General features: G+C 39.6%; 1 protein-coding gene and 1 long non-coding RNA gene across 3 annotated transcripts in view; both read left to right on the top strand.

The window, feature by feature from the left end:
* The window catches only part of si:dkey-34e4.1 (carboxyl-terminal PDZ ligand of neuronal nitric oxide synthase protein), a 47,215-nt gene extending 38,723 nt beyond the window's left edge, over positions 1 to 8,492 (top strand). Inside the window, exons 11-12 of one of the 2 annotated variants that reach the window (XR_004660013.1) lie at positions 2,930 to 3,215; positions 6,503 to 6,688. Coding sequence is in view for 1 of the 2 variants with exons in the window: in XM_034897239.1 (XP_034753130.1) it covers positions 6,503 to 7,064 (562 nt within the window). In the remaining variant the exon portion in view is untranslated. Of the gene's footprint in view, positions 1 to 2,929; positions 3,216 to 6,502 lie in introns of both variants that reach the window. The other variant, XM_034897239.1, reaches the window with a different exon arrangement.
* Positions 8,493 to 9,738: 1,246 nt separating this feature from the next.
* On the top strand, positions 9,739 to 19,790 carry LOC117959893. Its single transcript, XR_004660024.1, has 3 exons — positions 9,739 to 9,814; positions 13,906 to 13,909; positions 19,779 to 19,790. It is a non-coding gene; the product is annotated as an uncharacterized LOC117959893 (long non-coding RNA).
* The last annotated feature ends 5,015 nt before the right edge of the window (positions 19,791 to 24,805 follow it).

The raw sequence follows: 24,805 nt of genomic DNA, 5'->3' as shown, positions 1-24,805 counted from the left end.
CGGAAAATTAGAAAACGTGGCTCTTTTTTCATTATTTCATGACTTTTCCAATCAAATCAGCTTTAACTCATGCAAATCACTTGATAACTTATCACATTTTTTTTTATTCACATGCATTTTTATCAATCCGTTTTTGTTACTTCCATCCCTTATACAATTTAGCTTTAGATTACACAGGCATTTTATCACCCAGCATGGACCATAATCCATCTCTGCTCTCCAGCTGGCCCACTGACTCGAGTGCTATATGATCACTGCATATGGTATGTTGGCACACTAACACTATATCTAGCGGTGTAGTGAGTCACACTTTACACAACAAACAGAATAATCGAAACAGGATGTAATAGTAGACTTAAAATACACTTTGTGGGCAGAATATTGAGCTTTGTTATTTCCACTTTTTAATTCACCTCTTTCTCCTCCTATGTATGACACGCACAGCCATGCTATTTATGTGGATATTTGGTCATGAACAAAACTGCCAAACAATTTAAAATGTTGACCTGATGATGGCGCTGGAGGAAAGGTTAAGGGATCACTGAAGATGATGACAAGTCATCCTGCCTGAGAGGGACATAAATGAATGAATGAATGAAACATTTCATTCAAAACCACAAAAACTCAGAGGATCACCAGAAGTCAGCTCATTGCTATCTATCCAGTTGATGTTGAGATATCTTAGTGTGGACCATCATTGCCATCCCCAGAGCCATGCTGCTAAAAACTGCAGCGTGCCCACACAGAGCAAAAACAAACCTATGGTGACCAACTATGTAACATTCACAAGTGAGTCATGCTTTTCCCTGGCATGGTAAAGACTGCAGGCACTCTCTTACACTCTCTCTCTAACAACATTGTATGTTGCATAATTACATTTCCTGACCTATCTGGTGATCGTCTTCTTCCTCGTCTATCCGTTTTTATTTTCCCTCTTCATCATTAACATCATTGCCTGTGTGTCGGCTGCACCAACAGTAATTTAATTGCAGCAATGTTATAGGCGTGTAATGGATGATGTTTACAGGCGTTCAGGTGGAGCTGGTTGTTACACACTGCTACACGTTGTTGTTCAGAGATATACTATCCTCTCATTTTTAAGATTCATCTGTGTTCTCAGACTCATGTCAGGCTGAGTGTTACTCTGGAGAGCTGAATATTCGGCCGGTCAGTCACTGAATAATGATTGACAGGCAGCGATGCTCCAAAGGCTACAATTGCTCAAATTTCAAAGATTTGCAGCCACTTTGCGGTTCCTACTATACTCTTGCAGGCTCTCATGTTCATCCACCTACGTGCTTAAACATCCCACACAGGCATCTCAGATGGGTGTTGCGTGTTAATTTCTTTACAAAAGCAACATTAATTCACAAAGGCCCAGTGTCCCTTCTCTGAGTTTAAACCTCCTACTTGTTCTCTCAGTTGCTTTGTGCATGGCTGTCTGTCTCAAAGGCTGAAGTGTAAAGAATTTTACTGGCAACTTACTTTTCTAGAGACATGACTAAATACAAAAATAGAGATGTCTTCTCATTCCTTTTATTTGTCTCCACCCGTTTTGTGATTTTTGTGCTTTTCGTTCATGCTCTACTCCTAATTGCCTGCTTTATTTGTGTTTAGTCATATGTATTGCAGACACACAAGTTCATTTTAATTTCTAAAACACCTTTGTTGCGTTGGTCTCTATTGAATTTCATGCAACATTAATCAAGTCTTGCATAGCAAGTGCATAGCCTGACACACATCTCTAATACCAAAAAGGGAAATTTGAAGGTCGGTACCAGTGGTTCTGTATGTTTTGTATTCACTAACTACTACACTTAGACTTCTCTCATACCTTTTGAGGCCGCAATTAGTTTGCATTCATTTTTACGTAAAACTACAGTACAGTAACTTGCCAACCTAGATAACCCAACACAGTGAACATTATTGCTGTAAGATCTATTAAAGCTATAGTGCGTTGTTTCTGTCATACCCATTGAGGAATTCTAAGTAATGACAACAACAGTGTTGGCTCGTCCACATGAAACAGTCTTTCCATGATCGCGCACACGCCCCCACCCCTCCTCCATGCAGTTGCTAGTAGCCAAAGACGACACAGGGGATTAAAAAGCATGATGCACTTGTCAGAAAAGGTAATTATCTTCACTCAAGCTTCTGCGCGGGAAAGTCACCAGACAACACAATCTCCGGAACACAGCCATGCTGAGCAATACAGTGTTGTGTGGAGCTGATAGTCTTAATAAGCTTCGTTGCAACTCATTTGGCAATGGCTTGAATGTAACGGACGTTTAATAATATCAAAACGTTACACACTAAAGCTTTAACCATCTTGTGGTGGTAATGCAGTAGAAAGTTGGGACTTTGTTCATTTTGTAGTGGATTGGTTAGAGGAGCAGACAGTGTACATAGAGTTGCGAAATCGGAGGAGCTATTTGGGGCACTTTTGGTAATTTTCTAAATAGACCTTTTTCAGTTGGAGCTCTTTTGTGGCTTTGATGGGCATGGAACTGTCCCAGCTGGATAGTCTGCCCAAAAGATTGACAAAAAGTACAAGCCTGTTTACATAAAACTGTGAAAAGTTAACTATGACTCCCAAGATCCCTTTAAATCAAATAAAAAATATCCAAATAAGTTTTCTGTTTTGTGCAGTATTATCGGCCGGCGGTAGCTTTAGATTTTGCTGTTTGGAAAACAATAATTTTTTCTTTATTTTGGATGCTTTTCTTGTAACAATGGCCCGATCTTTGGTTCACACCTTCAAATTCAAAGCATTTTGAATTCTTAACATATCAAATTATTATTATTTATGTGAGAAATCCTTCACATAGTGGCTTTAATGTGCTATATTGGCTTTTTTAATCCACGGGTCCCTTACATACAGTAGCTCCCTGATTCTCTGTAGTCTAACTGTTGCCTCTCTTTGGTACAGGTGCGAGGACCCTCTCCTGCTCTTCCTCTTCCTCATCTAACCATCCCTCATTTCCCCATCAGTCTGCTCAAACAAACAAAGTGAACCCCAAAATATTACCCAACGAGCAGGCTTAACCCACAGCTCATACGTTCCATTGTCCCGTCCCCATTCCTGTTCCTCTCCTCGCTTGCTGCACCAGCCTGCTTCTTCCTAGGAGCCTGGGGAGCTCTCTTCCACTGGCTTAGCCCTCTTCCTCTCCTCCTCCTACTCCTCTTCTCCTCTCTGCCCCTCTTCCTCCCTCTATGTGAGTATTTTCATGACAACCAGCATGTGAAACAGTCTGTGGCACAAGCAAGACACTCTGCATGTGGTCGATGAACAGTGTGGGTGTTCGCTGGCTCATGTTTAGGTCTCACCGGTGATTTCTCTGCTAATGACTGCATAATAACCTCCATTTACATGTGGATGTGGTTCTGCATTTGCACTGAGGTAATCAGTGAATCAGTGTCTACTGCAGGGCAGCGCTGTCTGTGTTTTATACACTTTGCTGGACTGTGAGCGCTTGTATTATATTGCATACTTTTGCCAGAATAGAAGAAATGTTCTTGTCAAGATTTGGTATTGTCTTGTCAATGGAGGTTCCACCTGAACAGTAAAACTGTCAGCGCAGAGGTAGAAGAGAAGCATCCAAGATGCACCTGTCATACAGTGTGTGTGTGTGTGTGTGTGTGTATGATACACCATCAGAGGTCTGACTGTAGTGTTGCACCAGTAGAAGAGAATCCGCAGGAAATTAATTCCTTTTAATTTGTGGCTAGCAATGACAGACACAAATATCCTTAAAGTAGCGTAGTAGTGTTAATATCATACATACAAACAGAACAGAATTGTTTTTCATTTACCCAGATAACAAACAATAATGTGAACAGGATAATGGGAATTCTGTTGTTTATACATGACAAATATTCACCTTATTTTCTTATTTCCGAGCTTTCCACCCACAATGAAATGGCCCAATTTAGAAGACGTGAAATATTCTGTATTCAAATGTACTACGTCAAAAAGATAATACTTTAAAAAAATAAATAAAACCCAAAGAATTTCTCACTGTGATGGATTATCTAAGTGCATTTCAAGTCTCTCTGCAAGTTAATTTCGATGCCACACTGAAAGAACCTGAAACCAGTGGATTGCTAAATGCTTTAGCAGAATAAATCATTCAGATATTCTTCTTCAGCATTAAAATGAAGTGCACATGAGCTGTTGTAAATGCTCTGACTTGAACAAGCGCAATCTCCTTTAGTGTGTCGACTGCTGTACAACATTATGGTATAATGAGCACTGGACGATTTGAGCCCTGTGGGCCATATCCCAGATCATTAGCTCGTCTTTCAGTCTGTGCACAGACTGAACACAGACAGTAAGAGCGGGATATTGTGCTGACAAGTTAAGTGTGTAGTAAATTCTGTTTTGACAGAAGATTGGGATTTTAGAAATTGTGTGGTCTGTAGGAAACTTAAAATCACCCTTTTTTAGTTAGAGAAAGTCATCTAATAGAGCTCTAAAGATCAAACACCAAGACAATTGGCTCATTCTCATAATCACCAACACTGACAACTAAAATCACACAAATATGTCATGAATCATTAAATTAAGGGGATGGAATTGTCCTTTATGTCAATTGTCCTTGTTTGTTTTTATACAGTATCTGTGTGTGACAGAATTTCCAAATAAATGGACTGGAAAAGAGAGGCTAAAGGAAAAGGACACCAGCAGCTGAGATGCATGGCAGGTTGAGTGAGACTAGAGCAGGGTTTTTCATTGTTTTGTTTTTTTAAGCAAAGGACCCCATAACTGAAAGTGAGACAGAGCAGGGACCCCCTACTACATATTGTATAAAATTAAGTTGCATATTAATCTCGGCCTATAATAACGTGTAGAGCGGCCTAAGGCCTTTATACATACCTTTTTAGTGCATTATACTAAGCAATTAAAATAACAATGTTTTTAATTGTTAAACATACATTGGATTAACTAACTGTGGATGGCTACCTTAGTTGCTACCCTACCTATAGGCCAATTAGCCTATCAATATTTTTTCACAAATAGACTGACTTGTATTTGCTAATAATATGTATATGTCAACATTTTTAATAAAAAAAAAAACAATGGGTCCCTTGTTGAAGATCTCTGGACTTGAGCGAGATGAATAGACACAAAAATGGAGTAATAAAAGGAGAGATAGAGAAGTGTAAAGAGAGAGAAACAGTAGAGGGAGAACTGGCGTTGAGGTGGAGAGGGTTGTCAATGTGACAGAAAAAAAGAGTGCTGAGTCAAAGTTATGATAATAAGACCAGCCTGCTCCTTGATCCAGCTGCACATTCTTCCCCTCAACTTGGCAGCGCACACATTAAAAAAGTAACAGCACAAGAAACCAACCCTGAATCAAACTTGAAGATGGACTGTTTATCTTTATCAGAAATTAAACAAGAAGTTGTCTAAGAATTTGCTTTTGAAAAATTGTAAATGTGAGCAGAGATCAGAAGTGTGGATACACACAGATCTACAGCATAGTCAGGGAAAGTAAGGAATTCAGTTAGTACAATTAAAATAAATGAAAGTCTGCACCATGAATGTCTGTACAACATTTTAATGGTAATACATTCAATAGTTGTTGAGATATTTCTGTCTGGACTACAGTATGTAGTGGACCACATTGCCATGTCTAGGGCAATGCCGCTACAATGGCTAAAAAAAACCAGATGATACGCTTGTGTCAGTGCTGTGTGTGTGTGTGTGTTTGTGTGTGTGCCTCTCCATTTGTTATTAGGGGAAATGATGGGTAGTTATCTCGGGCAATGGGAGTTTCCCGGCATTGTTATAAGTCTGTCATTACTGTAGCTATCAACACCTATCTCATACAGAAGCAGAGACAGTAGCTGCATCAGCAGTTCACATCATTACCAGGAATCAACCGTAGACCTGATTTCACAGGGCGACAAAGTTAGCAGCCACCAGAATAATGTGGATAAGGGGAAGCCGGGGAGGAAGCGAGGCTTGTTAGCGGGTGTGTGTCAGGACTCATTTTCCAAGAGAATGACCGCGATTGTGTGTGATTGTGCGCATTGGTGCTTGTCGAGGCATTTCTGTAGTACAATCAGAGACACTGCAGTGTAGCTATTTCTGGTGTGTGTGTGTTGGGGGGGGAGCCTGCACACACACTTTTTTTTTTTGGCTCCCTTTCTTCCCCTGTTCCCCCTGTATTTTCTTAACAGAGGAGCTGTGGGAGGTAGATAAGTCCGCTGAAACCGCAGGGAGCCAGACAGAAAGAGAGGGTGTCTATCTTGTCTAGTAACAGCTTACGTCACAGTACAACTCAAGTTAATGGGGGATAAAGTGACTGATGGAGAGGAAAACTGGCTTGCGGCTTATTCTCATGCACCCGTTTGGTAGAGAGAAATGATTATGCTAAACTTGAATTAGCAAAATGACGACAATGAAAGTTTTCATGGATCTTCTCTCAACATGTTAACCAAAGAAGGCATTTTGTCAGACTTCACTAACCAGTGCCTCTGTTCTATTCACTTGCAGATATAAACAGATGATCCCTAAACTTGACCCCCCACCCTCTATGAACCGCAAGCGGGCCAGCAGGACCTTGTCTCCAGGGTCAGAAGTCACAGTCGTGCCCACGGCCAAAGAGGCCCCCGCTAATGATGGGGCGGCCAGCCGCAGCAGCAGCCTCTCATTCCCCGACATTACCCCCAGCTCCTTGTCTTCGGCTGATTTCCACTCTCTCAGCAACGGCGAGAGCAGCTCCTGCTCAGCCAGCGAGGACTCAGGCGTGCGCTCCGAGACCAAGTCTCTGCTGTCGCCGCTCCGCGATGACGACGACCTGTTCGGGGACCGCGGGACTTTTTTAACGGCCTCCAGCAGCTGTGACAGTCCCGTGGAGGAGAGAAATGAAGCGGTTCTGTCTCCCTCTGAGTCGTACAATGCTGAGCCCCCCAACCTCGCCTCACATCCGGACACCTATGAGCGCCCATTGCCCCTGTCCTCTCCCATGAATGATACCTGCCTTCACATCAGTTTCTCTGAGGATGAGCTGCTGGAGAGCAACCAGGAAGAACCTAATGTCCCACAGCGGAGTTAGGAGAATGAGCTGATGGGAGACCTTCCACTACATTCTTCAATCAACTCTTAATGCAATACTACTCAGACCCTCCTATGTTTGCACTGGGCTCCATTTCAGGAACTTTTATTATTCCGTCCACTTGTGACACAGTACAGACATAGCATAGCAGTTAGTGAAAAATAACCTATTGTGTAAATTATTAGCCAATGGTCAGATTTAGTATTTTTTTAATAATAATAATAATAATAATAATAATCTAATTTACTTTTTAGTGACTAGAATGTTAAGCAGAATACATGTAGCAATTCTTGCACTGTTAAGGTCACACGTAAGTTACCGTAGACTTCAAAGAGAATGAGGGAACACGTTTTATTTTTTCTAGTAGTCAACCTTAAAACGTAACTTTGTAAATTGCTTTGTTGTGGTGCAAACCATTGTGGGAATGTCTGCAGATACCACACTGATCATGCACATGTTGGTGATGTTGGAAAGAGCCTCGTCTTCTGTACAGCACCTGACTGGATGATGCAAGAAAAGAAAAGAACAAGAAAGTCAGATAAAGGAAAATGGGAGGATAGAAGAGAGCAGATGTAGTTGTGTTTTGGTTTATGCACACCTATTTGTAGCTGGGTCGTATGTTGAGTTGGTTTTAGAATGTTTGTTTGATACTTTCAGACTTGCAGGCTTTGAAGCAGCACTGGAACAATTAGTGGAATATTTTAATGGATTTTGTATGCTGAATGTAGCATTATAATCCTTCAAAAATAACAATGAATTTTACTGTATTTTAGTTTTAATCACAGGGAAAAAACTTACCCTCAAAAATCTTAAAAACCTACAGCCATGAAGGCTTTGGATTGCGCCCGTCTCCGGGGGAAGTGTGTTAAAATAAACCTTCAGACTCAATGGGAAGATAATAGGGGAATCACAGAGGACACCGGAGAAAGAGAGCTTGGCGGATGGATTTTCTCTGTTCGGCCTTTCACTTTGAGAAATCCTGAATCACCAGAGCTGTCAAGATGAATTAAGATGACTTTGTGTGTAGACAAACACACACAAATTATGGTAATTTTTTCAGATATTCATTGAATATCTGTTTGGTTTAGGACTGGCATTTCTGACATTTTATAAATGTTAAATAATCTGAGAAAATAATTTGCAAATAATAAATTCCCTGTTCAAATTCCCTTTTTTAATGTGGCAAGACCTTATTGCATTTTAGTATAATAGTGTTTTATTCAAGTAAGTGCAGGTGTATCCTTTGAAATGTAGAAGTCTTAAATGGACGTAAGAGAAAAAGCAGCTAGGGTGTGATAGGAGAGGTGGTGTAAAGGTGCAGGTGTCAAATGCCACAGAAACGAGGCCTTTCACAACATCACATGTGGCAGGAAGTTATAACAGCAATAATAATGGAAAAAATAATAATAAAGAGGAATAGTTGAAGAACTTCAGCACTTACTTGTGTTTTTCCCCTCCTACAAATGCATACCCTGTTTGTAATATATGCAAAAAAAACAACAACATCAGATTCTTATGTGATATTGCACACAGGATTAGGGCTGAAACGATTACATTTGAACGATGTAACTAACGTTATACCGCTCACTGTGTTTCCGCACGGATGATTATTACTTGCGCACAACGGACTCCCGCCACTGACGCTTCTGTGGATCATTTGCTGCAAAAAAAACCAAACGGTGTCTCCTGTGGAGACACCACAATAGTATGGTCTCAATGCAACGTCATCTTAGTAGAAAAATCCAGTTTACTCCTTTTTACGAACGAACACGACACAAGGTAACCGTAACGTCTGCTGCTCTCGTCCACCACGTTTACACAACTACAACATGCTACTCTGCAAATAACAAGGTTTTAAAAACAAGCTAGAACGAAAGCTGTAGGTTTATGGTTTAACAGTTTAGTAGTTCGACAATTATTGTAAACTTAGCCTCTGCCGGAGGCAAACCACCCGTAGCGTTATTATGGAACCCACGTAACCTTGTAGGAAAGGCCCGCCACACGAAGCAGCTCGGTTGGTTGGTGTTAGCTAATTGATTACTCATACCATCTTAATTACGCAGTGGCCGTTACTGCCCAAAAATGTGTCGCGATACTAAAATTGAAGCTCTTATTTTCATCAGACCAACTAGATCTCTGAGCCGGGAGGCAAAAACTTTTTTTCTTCCTTGGTTGCCCAGACGTTGAGTACAATTTCATAGTAAGCCAGTCAGAGTAAGTTGGGCGGCTGTTCAAAAGCACGGATAGCGGACACAACGAACACCACATAGGAATCGGTCAACGACCGACAAGTCTGCCGTTATGACATCAAGGGGGGGGGGGGGGGGTAACTTTTCCTGCTAAAGATTTCCCACCGTGGTCAGAAAACGCGGGGGGGGGGGCACTTTGTTTCTCTCACTGTGACTCTAGAGTGGCTACTAGCTCCGAAGCTAATTGCCTTGACTATCTCACTTCTCCCTCGCTCGATCTCACGCATGCACGCACACACGCCGGCTCGACGCACACAACAGCGTACAAGTATAAACATCAGGGCACTTATGTTGTTTGCACTACAAAGAGTGTATACATTTTGTATTAAGTGACCATTTAAATATTCAGATTTACCATAAATAATTGAACATCCACGTGTATTTTAAGTTCCATTAAAGAGGGGTGGAGATGGGGTCACATGTGGGCATGGACGCCTGGCCAATAGTAGTGTGTGAATGCTGTTGAAGGGTGGGCCTTTCCTAGAGGTTGCGTGGTTTAATGTGGGTGAATGACGTCATCTGACCATGCTCTTGAGGTCTGCATTTTTCATTCTTTCTCCTCACCCAGTTTTAGCCTTGGGAAAATGGGTCCCCCAGAACAGTGTAGTTAAATAGCCCTGCTGTACGCTTTGTACGGTCACATTTACCTGGGCATAGAGAACAGCCGTTTTGCATATCCATTGTAATGAGCCAGAGGCTGTATATATGGGAAGGGGTTCAAAAGATTGACATTTGGCCCAACAAAAATGTAAATTTTGCCAACAGAATAAGGGGCTTGACACCCATGCAGCCAGTGTTTAAAAATAAAAACATCTATCCCTGTTAATGTATGCAATTTAGGCAAAGGAAATGTTGCTTTTCCTAAAAAAAGGAAAATTCTCTTTTGCATATTTACTATTGTGGTTTACTGTAAAGCAAAAGTAATTATTATCTGACCTCTCAATCAATCAATGGAATAATTGGTAGAATACTTGATTACTAAAATATTCGATACTTGATAACTAAAATATTTGATAGCTGCAGCCCTACACAGGATAAAGAGAAAATTGTAAAAGGAACCTCATGTTTGTATGTTTTTACCTACTAGGTTCCTTATTGATCCTCTTCCTTTAATTTTCCATAACTGCAGCATGTAATTAGTTTTATTCAATGGCTGAGGTGAACGCATTGTGGGAAGATCAGGTTTCAAACTGTAAAGCATTCACACATAGTTTTCAAACAGGCACAGTTGAGGAAACTATAACAAGAAGCTCAAAGCTGGATTCAAACCATTGAGGGACGATGCAACTACTGGTCATTAAAAACTGTAACGCTGTTCACTTCATCTCTTTGATTTGAATCGGAACAAGCTCTCCTCTGTCCTTTTGCTTTACATTCATTAAATCTCCTTACATTCACATTTGGCATAAAGAATTCTTGTCTCTCAACCTTTTTCCCACGTTTAACATTTTCAATGATCATAGAGACTCTGTCCCTTTCTCTGAGTTGTTGTGCTCCTGAGGTGCCTTTAAAGGGTCAAGGGTTTCTTCTCTGTTGTTACGGAGTGTAGAACGCTCGCCTCTGCTCAGTGTGGACCACCACTGCGAGGCAGGAACGGTTGACTAACACGTTTAATGTGTACAGAGCATCAGTGGGAGGCAGTAATGAGAATGGAAGCATTTAGGAAATCCTTTAGCTCGAAGGTGTTAGAGCTGTTATTTCCACTGCAGCGCTTTGATCTCGAGAGTGCAAACATCACATCTGGTACAGGCTAAACAAGAGGATTGTTGAAGTGTGTGGTGTGTTTCGTGGGGCACAGGAGCCTTTACGCCCTCCTTCATGGCATTCCCCAACAGTCGATCAATAATGCAAGATGTCTGTGCAGCTCAGAATAGCTGAAACGTCTACCAGCTCTCTTGTTCTTTCCCTCCAGAGAAGTGGCCTCCATCTGAGCCAGTTCAATACCAGACCGTCTGATCTATCTGACACACCTGCAAAGAGCCAGATCACAGCTTGACCATAGACTGACGCAGACTGTTAACCTTCATTCTTTCGCTTTACATATATGTTTCTACATATGTGTATATGTTATTTACATGTATGTTTATAAGTAGATGACCTACGTCCCTTTATGTGCCCAGTAGTCTTGCAGTGGCTCTGCAAAAAAGTGTTGTACTTGTTTTGGTGAAAGATTTACAACCCAAAAAAGAAAACACCACATCAAATATTAAATGAAGTTAACTGTTCCCACAATACATTAATGTGAGCTATTTAAATTAGCTGAATACATGGTTAAATGTCTTTTGCTCCAGTGTATCGCGTTTCCTGGCAATGAACTTCATTTGATCCAGACTGTGTGTCCATAATGATTATTTGTAGAGACAGGAGCAAGGCGGTCAGTAATAGTGTGTGTGTGTGTGTGTGTGTGTGTGTATATATATATATATATATATATATATATATATATAAAAAATGTTATGTTATTTGCAGTCTGTTTGTATACAGGATTATATATAACAACACAAAATACAAACAGTACACAATATTTGGTGAAGAGGGGAGAAAACTATAGCACAGTACCACTTAATAAACAATGTTTGATTGATCATGAAGTTCCAAAAAAGAGTTTAAAGTATAGGTTAATGTAGCAAATGGGAAATGTTGTAATGTCTTTATTTTATACATTTTTATGTTTATTTTAGCATGATACCAAAAACATACTGCACTCTGCTTTTGGATAGTCTTTGGGAAATGTAAGAGGAGAATGTAAACTATTAATATTTATATTAATACAAAGATTACAGCAGAGTGCAGCTTTTTAGTAGTTGTTGTTTTGTCATAACTGCAAGTTTTACAGGCCTTTTTTAAAAGAATTCTTTAGAGCAGAGGCATATTGGGAAACAACATAGTGTGCAAATCCTCTAAATAAGTTAATGTAATGAACAGGCCAAAACGTCAAACATAAAAGAGAAAGACTGATAATATCTAAACCAAACACAAATGCTTCAGACACAGTGGAGCGTCCCTCTGTGGCCCTGCCTAGCTACAGTCTTAGCTCTCAATGTCATGGCTTTATTAGGAAGACAGTCATCTCAGACATGCAAACATTGGTGTCAGGCAGACGGATGGAGCTGGGGATAAGAGAAAGCAGTACTGTGACTGTGGAGACATGCAGCAGCCAGAACATGAATGTAATGGAGCTGCTATGCCTTTCCGTTTGCTCTTTAAAAGTCTTAAATAATGGACAGGCTCTTCCATCTTCAGTGTGCCATTTAGATTTTGCTGACATTTATCCTTTCTCTTTTTATAACATGTATTTAGAGTAGTTAATGCTGCATTTATTCTTTCTCTCTTCTTCTTACAAGGGGGATAGACAGGCACACAGTGTTGTTTTGAGTCACTGTGCTGCTTAGAGAGCCTGTGAGGCACCTCTGAGTAAGGGGTGACCCTTGGGTTCAAACCATTTCCTCCAAAGTCAAGTGTAGGAGAAGTTTGACAATCTGCCCAAAAGGTCAGCTACAGTCTGAAAGCCATGAAAGCTCTTATTTGCACTATGAGATTAAATACAACCGGGCCCTTTTAAAAAGCTAAATATACAGTAGATTGTGATTGGAAAGTGACATTTGCTTTATTTATTTTTTTACTAGCGGAAGTTATCCAAAGAAAGAAATGCTACTTTAATTTGTTCAGCCATTTGACAAGTTTTCTGCAGGAGATATTGTTCTCGAGCTGCTGCTTGGCCAGTCCACTGCATGGAGGGGTTGATGGTGAAGCCAAGACAGAAAGCTGAGGAGGGGGGTTGAAGTGTGTGATGTTTCTCTTGGTTTGCAAAGAGATTAGCTGGTATGCTGATGTAAATTACAACTGTGACTAACTAAATCAATTAATGTCAACTTTAAAGGAATAAGTGCAACATTTTGGGAAGTATTTGCTTCCTTGCTGAGAGTTAGATGAAACGTTTGGCACCATTCTCATACTTGTCTGTTAACTATGAAGCAACACCAAAAAGATGGTCAGCTTAGCTCCACCCGGGCCAAATAGTCCAGCACACAACCCACCAATAAACTACAACGTGCCATTTTCTTTCACTTTGGGTTCTGTGCAAAATAAACAAATTAGCAAATGCGCGTTTCCCAAAACTATTCCTTTAACCCATTCAGAAAATACACAGCAGCAGCAATGAACAAACATTAACTGTTGGTTACATTTAGAGCAAAGAATTTGAAGAAATTGGAAGTGTACTAATTCAGAAGAGGGGGAAGTCGTGATGGCATATGAGAACAAATAAATTGTGAATATGAAAACTGCAGAGAAAATTGTACTTATAATGTGTGAATAACAATGTCAACATGGTTTTGGTGAAAGCGTAATATCCAGAGGGAGTATCAGGAATATGATTATTGATGATTTTGCACAGAAGTAAGGAATATGGAATTACAGCATAATATTATCTTTGACTGAAAAACCCTGTGGTTTCTCCCAATTGCTGTAGGCAATTGGCAACAGGACAGGAGGAGGAGCCAGCAAGATTACTGCATGTTATGGAGGAATTAACATGGGAATGGTTTGGCAATCATTTGTTTTTTTGTGAGCATGGATGTGGTGTGGTGCAGAATAGTAATGGTGTGTAAATGTCTTTTTGTGCGTTTAAAAGCCTTGTGCTCTCACGGGAGATTTAACATCTGTGTCATTAGAATAAGCGCATTTTCAACTGTGATCATTTTTATCGGATTTTACAACCTTTTAACTTTTAACAAGATGATTACAAGAGATGTAAATTGTCATAATACAGTCCTTGTGTGATAACTCCACCAGCGTACAGAGTGTATTACTTTCTATATTGTCACTAGCTACAGTATAGCCTTGACTTTGTACATTGTGTGTCAACCAGCACATTTATTCACAGTAAAACACCCTGGATTTACTGATAATACAATATACAAAGTACACAATTTGCATTATAATTTCGTCGAAATCCTCTAATTCACCTTTTTCTCTGAGTCATAAGGATTTTTGTTTCCACTAAATGGTACAGCTCTGCTCGACTTAGCACAACTCACCTTTTTTGGTGCCTGTAGGCTTCTTTTCTCTTTTGTTTTTCCATTGCAGATGGTTTCCCCTCAGTGAAGGCGGGATTCTCGTGTGATCGCTTTACTGGCGCTGTAGTAACATCCCCCTACCTTACCATGACACTTGCTGAATTCTTTTAGCAACCAAATAGATGAACATCTGCACTTTGTCTTTTGTATGGCATAGCTCAGGGTAATACAGTGAGGAAAATAAGTATTTGAACACCCTGCTATTTTGCAAGTTCCCAAAAATCCCTTCTGCAGTGTGTCAGAAAAACAGATGTTCAAACACATATTTGCAGCTGTATCATAGAAATAAATAGTTAAAAAATAATACATTGTGATTTCTGGATTTTTCTTTTTAGATTATGTCTCTCACAGTGGACATGCACCTACGATAACAATAAACAACAACAATAAACAGACCCCTCCATGATTTCTAAGTGGGAGAACTTGCAAAATAGCAGGGTGTTCAAATACTTATTTTCCTCACTGTATGGCCACAAGTCCTCTCACTTTGTTATTTGGCATTAGGAAAGCATTGCCAAATAACATACAGTAGGTGGCCTTTCATATAGGGATTATTGCTATTGTATGTTGTAGTTAATGTAGCTAATTGCTGTTGACAATCAAATAGGGCTGAGCTGACAGTTTCCATGACATTGAATGCAGGCTAGCACACACAAATTTGTGTGTGTGTGTGAGTGACCTTGATTGTAATCTGCCATCTGGAAAAAAAATACTGTACACAGCCTTCATACGAATGAACAATGGAAGAGAATTACTTGCTGTTCTTTGCAGTAAAAAGTTGTATGTTTTACAATGCTTTACTTACACTCGCCAACCAACCACTTCCTACAACGGCTGAGCTAAAATTCTACCCCGTGCTTTCCCTTAAGAAATAAAGAAGTAAGATCTTTTTTTTCAAGTCATAGATTTAGCCAGTATTGGACAACACAGTGCTGGGTAACCCCCACCCTGTATTATTATTATGTAAAGTTGGTCACTAGTTACATGGATAGCACAAGCAGGTTACCCAGGGATAATTAACAATAATAATTAAGGTCTTAATGAAAGCAACACTGTTATACTGTTGCTATAGGAAGCGCTGTTGCTAGTGCGCCTTCATACTTTGCAGAACCTGTTGATAGTAAAACATTGTTTATCCATCCAAGAAATGTACAAGATCCCCATGAGGTTCTGCTAATGCATTTGCTAGTCCTCCTGAAGTCAAATAATCCACACAAATAACGTTAAAAGGCACGGTCAAGGATGTCAAAACAAACTCCTTTGAGACAGAATTGGACAAATATAAAATTGGTAAATGATCAAAGAGGTAAAAGCATCCATTATTTCACATTAAAAAAGATCTTTAACTTCTGATACTTTAAGTACTCATTGAACACAATACTTCTGTACTGTTATTTAAGTATGATTGGTAATGGAGAGTGTGTAATGGGAAATTTAAGATACAGTAGCACCAATAAGGTGCTTTTTCTTAAGTAAAGGATCTAGAAACTTCTTTCACCTTTGTTACCTTAAATTGGCAATTACAAATTAGCAATAGACGAGTTAATGCTGGTCAAAGTCAATCACACACATCTTCACTTTCCAGACACCTACCCAACACTGAACAATATGACAAGGCTGCAAACACTATCTTTATTACATTAAACAAAAGCATGAGTCAGCATTTTAAGCCCTTTACCTTTCCCATCTGCCTCTCTGTTTATTAATTGAGATACCTGTCACCTCTTATCAGATCCCATGTGGGCCTGCCTGTCAGTAATAATAGCAGTGACACACAGTGGTGAGTCAGTCAGTATAAGCTCACTCGGCTCTGCGGTTTCAGCTCTCTGCAAATCTGATACATTTTCACACTCAATTTATTTCATCACATCCCGAAGAGAAATCGGATTTGACTGCAGCATGATAGGCATCTTTGGAAGAGAACTACAAACCTCAAAAATACAACCAAAGCTGCTGGTTTCTCTTAAATTTAACTTCAGCTTTCTATCTTTTGTTCACTCCTGGATCTAAATTTCTGTTCTACTTATGCCCTACTTACCTTTAAACATACAACGCCGTTTAATCCGTCACTGAACCAAAATGTAGATAATCTTTTGCCCCGTGCCCAATGAATTGCTGTACCGAAGCAATAGCAGGTTCATTTTAATCAACAATGGGTAGAAAACCTCTGACCCAGTGGTATTTTTATTTTTTGTATTTAATGTTGGTTTATTTACCCAACTAAAATATGGTTTAGTGGCACCCTTATCCAATATAGGTCTTTTTAAACGTTCATTTTCATTTAACCCAACAGTAATAATAAGGAACAACTTTATTTTTAATTTTTTAATAATTTTTGAGCTTTTCCGCCTTTATTAGACAGGACATTTAGGTGAGAAAGGGGAGAGGGAAGGGGAAGACATGCGGGAATGTCAAAGGTCGGATTCAACCACTAGACCTCTCCGCCGAGGCGTAAACCTCTCAGTGATGTGTACCTGCTCTTCCCACTGACCCAACTCAGCCTCAACGTGGTACATTTTTACTCGATAGAGTTACCCCAGTATTGTGTTAGTGACCAAACTGGGTCAACTTTAATATTATCATTGTTATATCCCATTTACCATCATTTAAAATCATAGCTACTACTTCATCTCCTTTACCTTTTGAATTTATTACTCTAATACTATAGACTTTCTGGAGAATATATAATGCCTTTTTAAAGCCGCACGACTACCTCTGGTCGCACTTTTTGAAATTAATTCCTCCCTTGTGGAGATGAATTAGATTATTCAGACTGTAGTGACAAATTGATTGGAGTGATGCTGAAGCAGCATGTGCACCAGTCTCAGGAGGGACATGTAGCGGGAAAACATCCCGTTTCATTTGCAGCACTCAATCTATTATTGGTCACAAAGAAAAATGTGTGTATAGGCAAGGACACACACACACACACACACACACAAATGCATCATGCCATAAACACATACACACACACACTTAAGCCAAGGTGCATTGATTCATCTATTTCTCTAAATCTGATTTATGTCTTTTAATCTGCCCTCTCTTTATGATAGGAGGGGGGAGGGGGATTGTATCCTTCAAGCAGCTTTGTCATGTCGCCAAGCAGCAGCCACACAAAGCTGCATTCATTCACCATCACCACATCAAAAATCAGAAAATAATGTTCTCATGTTGTTATTATAAAGCGTCAATGAGCCTTTAAAGCTGTTACTGCAGATGCCTGCCCGGCGGTATCATTAGCCCATCAGGCTTATACAAATAGATGACTGTGCTTTGACTGTGGCCTGACTCTGACCTCAGAGAGTCGTTTGTCTGGTCTACCTTCTCGTTTATTTAAAATTCTTATTCTGTCTCAGTTTATCCTCCAGTGCTCCTTTTCCTCATGTCTCCTCGTCTTCTTATTGCTGCTATATGCAGTGTATCTTTTAATTTACACCTCATCTCTCTAAAATGTTCCCCCATTTACTCTTTACCCCCTAACCACCTTCTATTCGTCCACATTTTAGTCAAAAATATCTCCATAATCATGTCTTGAATGCATCTCTAACACACCTGTTTGCATGTCCCCATCTGGGGTTTCTTCGTTAGATTACTCTGTAATTGATGGAGGCAGATGTAACCTGAAAGGCAGAACATGAAGACTTAATCTGTTTAGTCTAATCAACTCACAGAGCCTTTTCTTTTCACTCAACAGTGCAGCTGTCTGGAGAGCACACATTCACAAGCAAACATCGTATAATGTAGCATAAGGATATATCATGGAGAGAAATATCATGAGAAGCTTTTAAAGTCCATCCCTCTTCAAATATACCTTTCATTTAGTTGTAAGGAGTGCAGGAAAAAGGAATTTTCTTCCTACAATAACAAACTTTGAAAATTGTGTCTTAATACTTGTTTAGATCTGAGAAAAGTATTTAAGTTACACATAAACACCTTGTTTGCTAGCCGCAAACAAATAAATCGCCATGGTTACTTGGCTGGGTTTAATTCAACCTGCTTTCGTGCAATCAATTTAAACCCAAATTCATCCAGGATAACTTGAATATCCTGGCTTAATCCCTTATCCTGGTTTTGTGCAACAGGCCCCAGGTAAATAAGTCAAGGTATCACCAAATTGTTATACTGCATCGTGAGGGGAACATACATCTGTACAACTGACCGATATACTGTACATAACAGTCAACATAACAAAGATGTAACGCAGAGATCACACTGACAGCCAGGTTTAGCAGTACAAGTTAATGCGATGAAATAATGGGATCACTGTAAGTATTTGGCTTCAAAGTCAGACATTGAAATTACCGGCACAAATAAAAAGAGATGGCTATAATTTAAATTGTTTCAATTTTGTAAGCCTACTTACTGTAGATGTATGCAGCCTCTATATTTATATGTACAACCAAGTCATGGTCATTGTGTAGTTAAGAGATCACCTCCTCCGCCTAAGGTATTTTAGGAGTGCTGCTAAAAATAGAAAACTTATAATGGCTGCAAAAAAAAGGAAAATCAGCTTTCAAAACAAAAGACACTGTTATCTTGAAAGAAATGTGCTAATAAAATAAAAGATAAATCAATGACACATTGAACCCTTGCTTATATGTACAAACACAGACAGTTAAGCAGTTTCTATCAGAGGGACTAACATGATTAATACAAGCATAAAACATGACCGGTCTTTTCAAAAAACACACACACACAGAACGAGACAAGAGGGAAATTCACTTGATAGCAGGAGCAGCTAGTCTGATAAAAGGATAATAGATGAAAACCTTGCTGTTGGTCTCTCAGTGTTTCTCCTAATGTCTTATCTCTCTAGATACCTCCATATCTCTCACTGTCTGTCTGATAAAAAAAAAAAATGCTCCACAAGAGATTGTTCTCTCGTCCTCCTCCTCATTTTGTATTATCTGAATTTCAAAAAGGAACAGACACTGGATTCACTTACAGCAAAATATGTAGGCTAATTAAAAAAAAAGGGTATTTCCCTTACTTTAATTAAAACAAACATCAACTCTTGGTCAATGTATTCTTTTTATTCGGTTCTGCTGAGTCTGACAACTGGGAAAAGAGAAACTGTGGCGTTGGTGGTGTGTTTATCGAATGAGTGTGTTGCTTTTGTACGTGTGCCTGTGTGTCTGAAAGGGTCAGCGTGAACAGACATCCCTGTGTTCAAGGGCAAAGTTGCATCTTCGGTTATGGTAATGAGTTGCAGAATATTAAGAGCAAGGCTGATATGGAGGACTGATTTGATTATCAGACGAGCCTGCATCCTTGATTGCAGCAGCACAAGTGACCGTTTTCCTCCAGTCTCCTCTTGTGTGACGCTAAGGGGGCAAACTCTCATGTTAGCATGCAATAACATCACGCTATATTGTGGCTCTCCTGAGACGCAAAACAACTGATGCGCAAGACGTTGGGGAATTACTTAGCATTCTTATGAATGCTATTTCATCCTAATGAATGCTAAGGTTGCAGCCCATTGATGCAGCTTCTGCTTGTCTATGAACAATAGCTGCAATAGGCTCTGTGTGTCTGTTCAATACACCAGTAGCAGTTAGGGTCCACCTTTATTTCTCTCTCTTTGCCTCTCTATTTCTGCACTAATGTTTGAAAGTTACATCAATGGGATTGGCGAGATCAGTGGTCTTCAATGTTTTTTAGGCCAAGGACACCTGAGATGAAAGAAAGACAGAGTAGGGACCCCCTACTACATGTACTGTGTAAAAATGAAGTTGCATTAAACTGAGCCGGATGGATGCAAATGAAGCGGTGACTCTGCATGGCTATCATAGCGGCTACCTTATATGTTAAGGTTATTTTCAGTGTCTACATTAAATGTTTGTTTTATTCCCATATAGGCCAATTCATCTTTGCTATTAAAATGTTAGATTCCTTTCAACGTATCTTCTCAGACATCCTTCAATTTTTGAAAAAAATAACTTTCAAAACATTACATGATTTGGCAGCCCCGCCTCCACTAACTCTGAGGACACACTAGGGGTCACGGACCCCCTGTTAAATATCTCTGGATTAGATTACTGTAACTACACAGTAGGAGCAGATACTTCAATTAATTCCGCATTTTAAGTGTCCCTGCTGAGTCATCTAATGTCCTCATTAAATTATATTAAGTTTTTTTTATTTATGACGAGCCGCGATTAACGGCGCAAGTGGGATAGGAGGCTGAGAATAGAGGTGACAAGGGACAGAGAACTGTAGGAACAATTAGTATGTTTTTTTGTAGAGCAGAGGAGATAATATTTCAGAAATAAAGAGTAATACATTGAATATTACATCTGATTCCCTGTGTAAACTAGTGAATTGACAGCTGTAGTAAATGGGAATCCCTGCCTAAAGCAATCTGTATTTGCTCACCTCACGTTCCCAGGGAAACAGCCATACTGTACAGGTCCTCTGGTGCATATGTATGTGACTGTGCACACACACATACAAACAGACAGGTGTGCGAGTGAATGTGCAAAGTGTTCCCATCTGCTAAATATGTGACACCTATTACTATATAAAACAATTGCTGTTTTTCAACTCGAAGCATCCAAACGGTCTGAGTGACATTTAAGAGGAAGGTTAATACATGGATGTATCAGACAATCTTAATCCCATTTCTGAGGACACAGAGACCTCATGAATAACTGACATCTGTTCCTCTGATCCTCCCACAGCCCCAGGAAGACATCAACAGCCAAAGAGGCCGAAAAGCAGGGAAGCATCTGATTTGCATAGCTGCTGCTTAAAGGACTTGTTCTGCAGATGAGGGTAATTATGTTGAACCATCCTGTATAACTGTGCAGTGCTCAGCTAGGAAATCACCGGAGAGACGGATAGTGAGCTGAGAAGGTATTGACAAGTTAATGTAAGTAAAGGGAAGACATGTGATCACTGGCTGCATTGATTCATTCAGTTAGTCATCCATGTTTCCATCTGAGGGGCTTCCTCTGCAGAAATATGACACTTCACTTAAAATATGTGCACGTTATAGTAGCAGTAGTAGTAGTCGTAGATTACTTTATCCCTGCATTTCAATTACACAGTTTATTTGCTTGTGAGAACTATTCAGTTTTTCATATGATTCTGATGATATTCTATATTTTTTTTATTCTCAACAAATCCCATGAAAATACAAAACACAACATGAATTTATCCTGCTGACATGTTGTAGCTCTGTAGTTTAGTTCATTCTCACATACAGTACATCGCCCTGCTGCTGTAAATACTCGCACCAAATGTGTATTAATCCACAGCTGAAAACAGTCCCCAACAAATGCAGTATTTATTCCTTTTTGAGAAGTGTTTGATCCAACATTACATTGTCCAGGTGTTTTAGGAAATTATAAACTAAATGCTAATGCTAACAGTACGATGTTTACCATGTTCAAAATCCTACTTTAGTCTGTTAGCTTACATTTGTTAATAGCAATGTTCACAAAGTAGACCTGAGGCTGATGTTAATGTCACTAGTTCTGCTGGTAAAGTACTGGATACATTTAAATTTTGACTTGATGGTGGTGCTTGATTGAAAGTTAAGGGATCAGCAAAGTTATTATTATTAATCCAGAGGGAAACATGAATGTCTGTACCAGATTTTGTGGCAATTAATTCAAGTGTTGTTGTCACGTTTCACATAAAACCAACCTCATGGTGGCATTAGAAGAAAGGTCCGGCGACCACATTAAGGACCATAAATAACTGTACATACTCAAACTGTAGTTTTTGAGATTTGTTAGCCTGAAGCAAAGGGGTGGACCGAGATCCCAGGAGCTCAGCATGGCTGAAAACAAAGTATATACATGTGATCTGTTTTGAAAGACGTCTTTTATTCATTAAGAATGAATGGGCTTTGGGCAGAGTGCTGCAGATTGGCTGGGGAAGTCGGACTAACTAAATGCTTTTCTTTTTTTATCTTTTCATGGGATTTGTCCGCACAGAGAAAATGTTGAATATCGCCAGCCACATCCTTTCTATAAGGAATCTGTTTCTGCCCCTTGGTCACTTTGGCTCATCTTACAACCATATTGGTGTATTTTAGACGTAGCCACGGAGAGAGGTTAGACACAATACCAAGATCATCTTAATCCAAGCTCTTCCGTATAACAGCTCCTGGAGGTGTAGCGATTGAGTGGCACCATGTGCCCGTTCATCACTGCCACTCTTGGCAACACTGACTCTGATTAGCTGATGAGCCAAAAGTGGAAAAGAGTGTTCTTGGCATCCTGACAAGGAGTAGATAACTGTAGCGAGTGTGTGGTTGTGTGTTCACTGGACCTCGTCTACTTTAGAGGCTTCATAGTGATAAGCTATGAGTCACCCTGTAATAGGTATAGAAGGAGGAAGGAGCCCAAGCACATATAGACCTAGAGACAGCGTTACTCATGTGAGTCAGCAGTACTTCTTGTTCTGTAGGCTGAACTCCAACATTGTTCCAAATACTTCCCTTTCCTAATTCCACTACATTCTTCATACACATTCCCATAAATACTTTACTTAACACGCTGTACCTTACTTCTTCCATTTCATAATAGTATCCAGGGCACACATAAGCCTTAAAAAACTACAACAACCACAGTGAAATTACCATTTCTATGCTCTTTTGAGACTTTATACTCTGCTTTCTCAGTTTCTGGACAAACCCATACATATGGGAAATAGATAAAAGGTTGTATTGTACGTTTTTAGGGACTGTAATTGCTTGTCAGCCTGTTTCTAAGGATGGCAATGTTGCTCTGTTGGTCGGTCTACCACTTCGGTCCAGACTGAGAGTAGAGTAAAATGGAAATAGTAAAGTGCTAGTAACTAAAAATTCTACATAAGTACAGTCAAGTACATTTAGTGGTCACAGAATGTACTTTAATATGTAGAAGGAACAACAATACGATAAAAGAAAAATGAAGTAGCAAAGTGGTTGTCAGATTTGTATCAGAACAAACTAGCACTCTTACACACTGTGTAAAAATAGAAACTCTTTTAAGATGGCTAGCTTCAGTTAGAGTGATGCAGGTGCAAATGAAGTAGAATGAATATGATGAGGAGGTGATTGACAACCGATGATTATAAAGAGATGGTTATATGCTTCCATGAGATGGATGAACAAGGACATTACAATTTATACAAGAGAGCACAGCTCTCTGTTTCATCTGTGAAATATGAAGCAATCCATGAAAATGAAAGGCTTATTTCTGACATTAGTGTTTGTATTGTAATTGTTTTTGTGTTACAGTTGTTAAACACACCCTCGAGGCAGCTGGAGAATCGACATGGGAGCTAACATTCAGACTATGTTTTGTACACATGTCACAAAAGGTCAAAAATACCCAGCACAGAATACTTTCTCTCTTCAGCAGATGGTTTAGAAGGAATCATGACATTTATTTCTATACTCTTCATCCTTCAACTGATAATGGTTTTAAAGTGCTGAAACTAGCCTGTCAGCAGCACCATAGAGGTACCACTACAATTGTTTCATCTGCAATTTAAAAGCAAATGACTGCAGGGCATCAGTATTCAGATGTTGTATTGTACCCTACTGACCAATTGCTCTTATTTTGCATGTATGCATGAGTATTGTTGCTTCCAGTTGTTGCCAAAGAGCAAAAATGTACTGGAGGTTTTTATGAGCAAATTTATTCAACTTTATATGACAAATTTTCATTACCAGAGGACAGGGAGGATTTTTAACAAAAGGGTAACGCCAGCACTTAATGGCTCTTCCTCTCCAGATTTCCTATAAAAGAACGTTTCTTCTAATCATGATGTATGTCTCTGAAGTGACCTCTCTGATTTGATGTGATTTTAAGCAGGCGGGAGAAGGAGAAGTGTGTGATCTTCAACTGTAAGATTGTGTAAGCGTGTGTGCACGTGTGCATAATACCTGCAGCAGAATGAAAAGCAAGTAAACAGTTTAGTCGTCCTTTATCACGCCAACGATGCCCTTGAAGTCTCAGCCTGAATGAACGCTGTCAACCCCAACGAAACCCCTGCACCTGTTCACACAAAGCTAGGTACAGACCAGGACACACACACACACACACACAGACACACACACACACACATACATACATACATACATACACACGCGCACACACACACACACACAAACCATTGATCTTTGGCGTTTTGCCTCCTCTGAATGAATGTCAATAAAGATTAGGATCATCATATTGCAGAGGACTGCAGCATGATACGGTTTATTTTAATTTTGAAAAATTAGGGACAGGGAGTTTAACTTTATGGTTAGGCCCTCTTAGTTATTGATATTTTCTTGAGTTAAGTTTACAAGAACACACAAACACCTTCCCTAAGATATCCCAAAATGATTAAAGTGTTAGAAGTGGAAAAGGGATAGAACTTCTGTTGCACACAATTATGTTAATCAGACCGTTGTCAGAAAATATCTTTTCTT

Source organism: Etheostoma cragini, chromosome 16 (genome assembly GCF_013103735.1).
Source record: "Etheostoma cragini isolate CJK2018 chromosome 16, CSU_Ecrag_1.0, whole genome shotgun sequence".
Lineage (NCBI taxonomy): Eukaryota > Metazoa > Chordata > Actinopteri > Perciformes > Percidae > Etheostoma > Etheostoma cragini.
The sequence above is the reverse complement of the archived record's forward strand: the minus strand, read 5'-3'. Positions and strand labels throughout refer to the sequence as shown.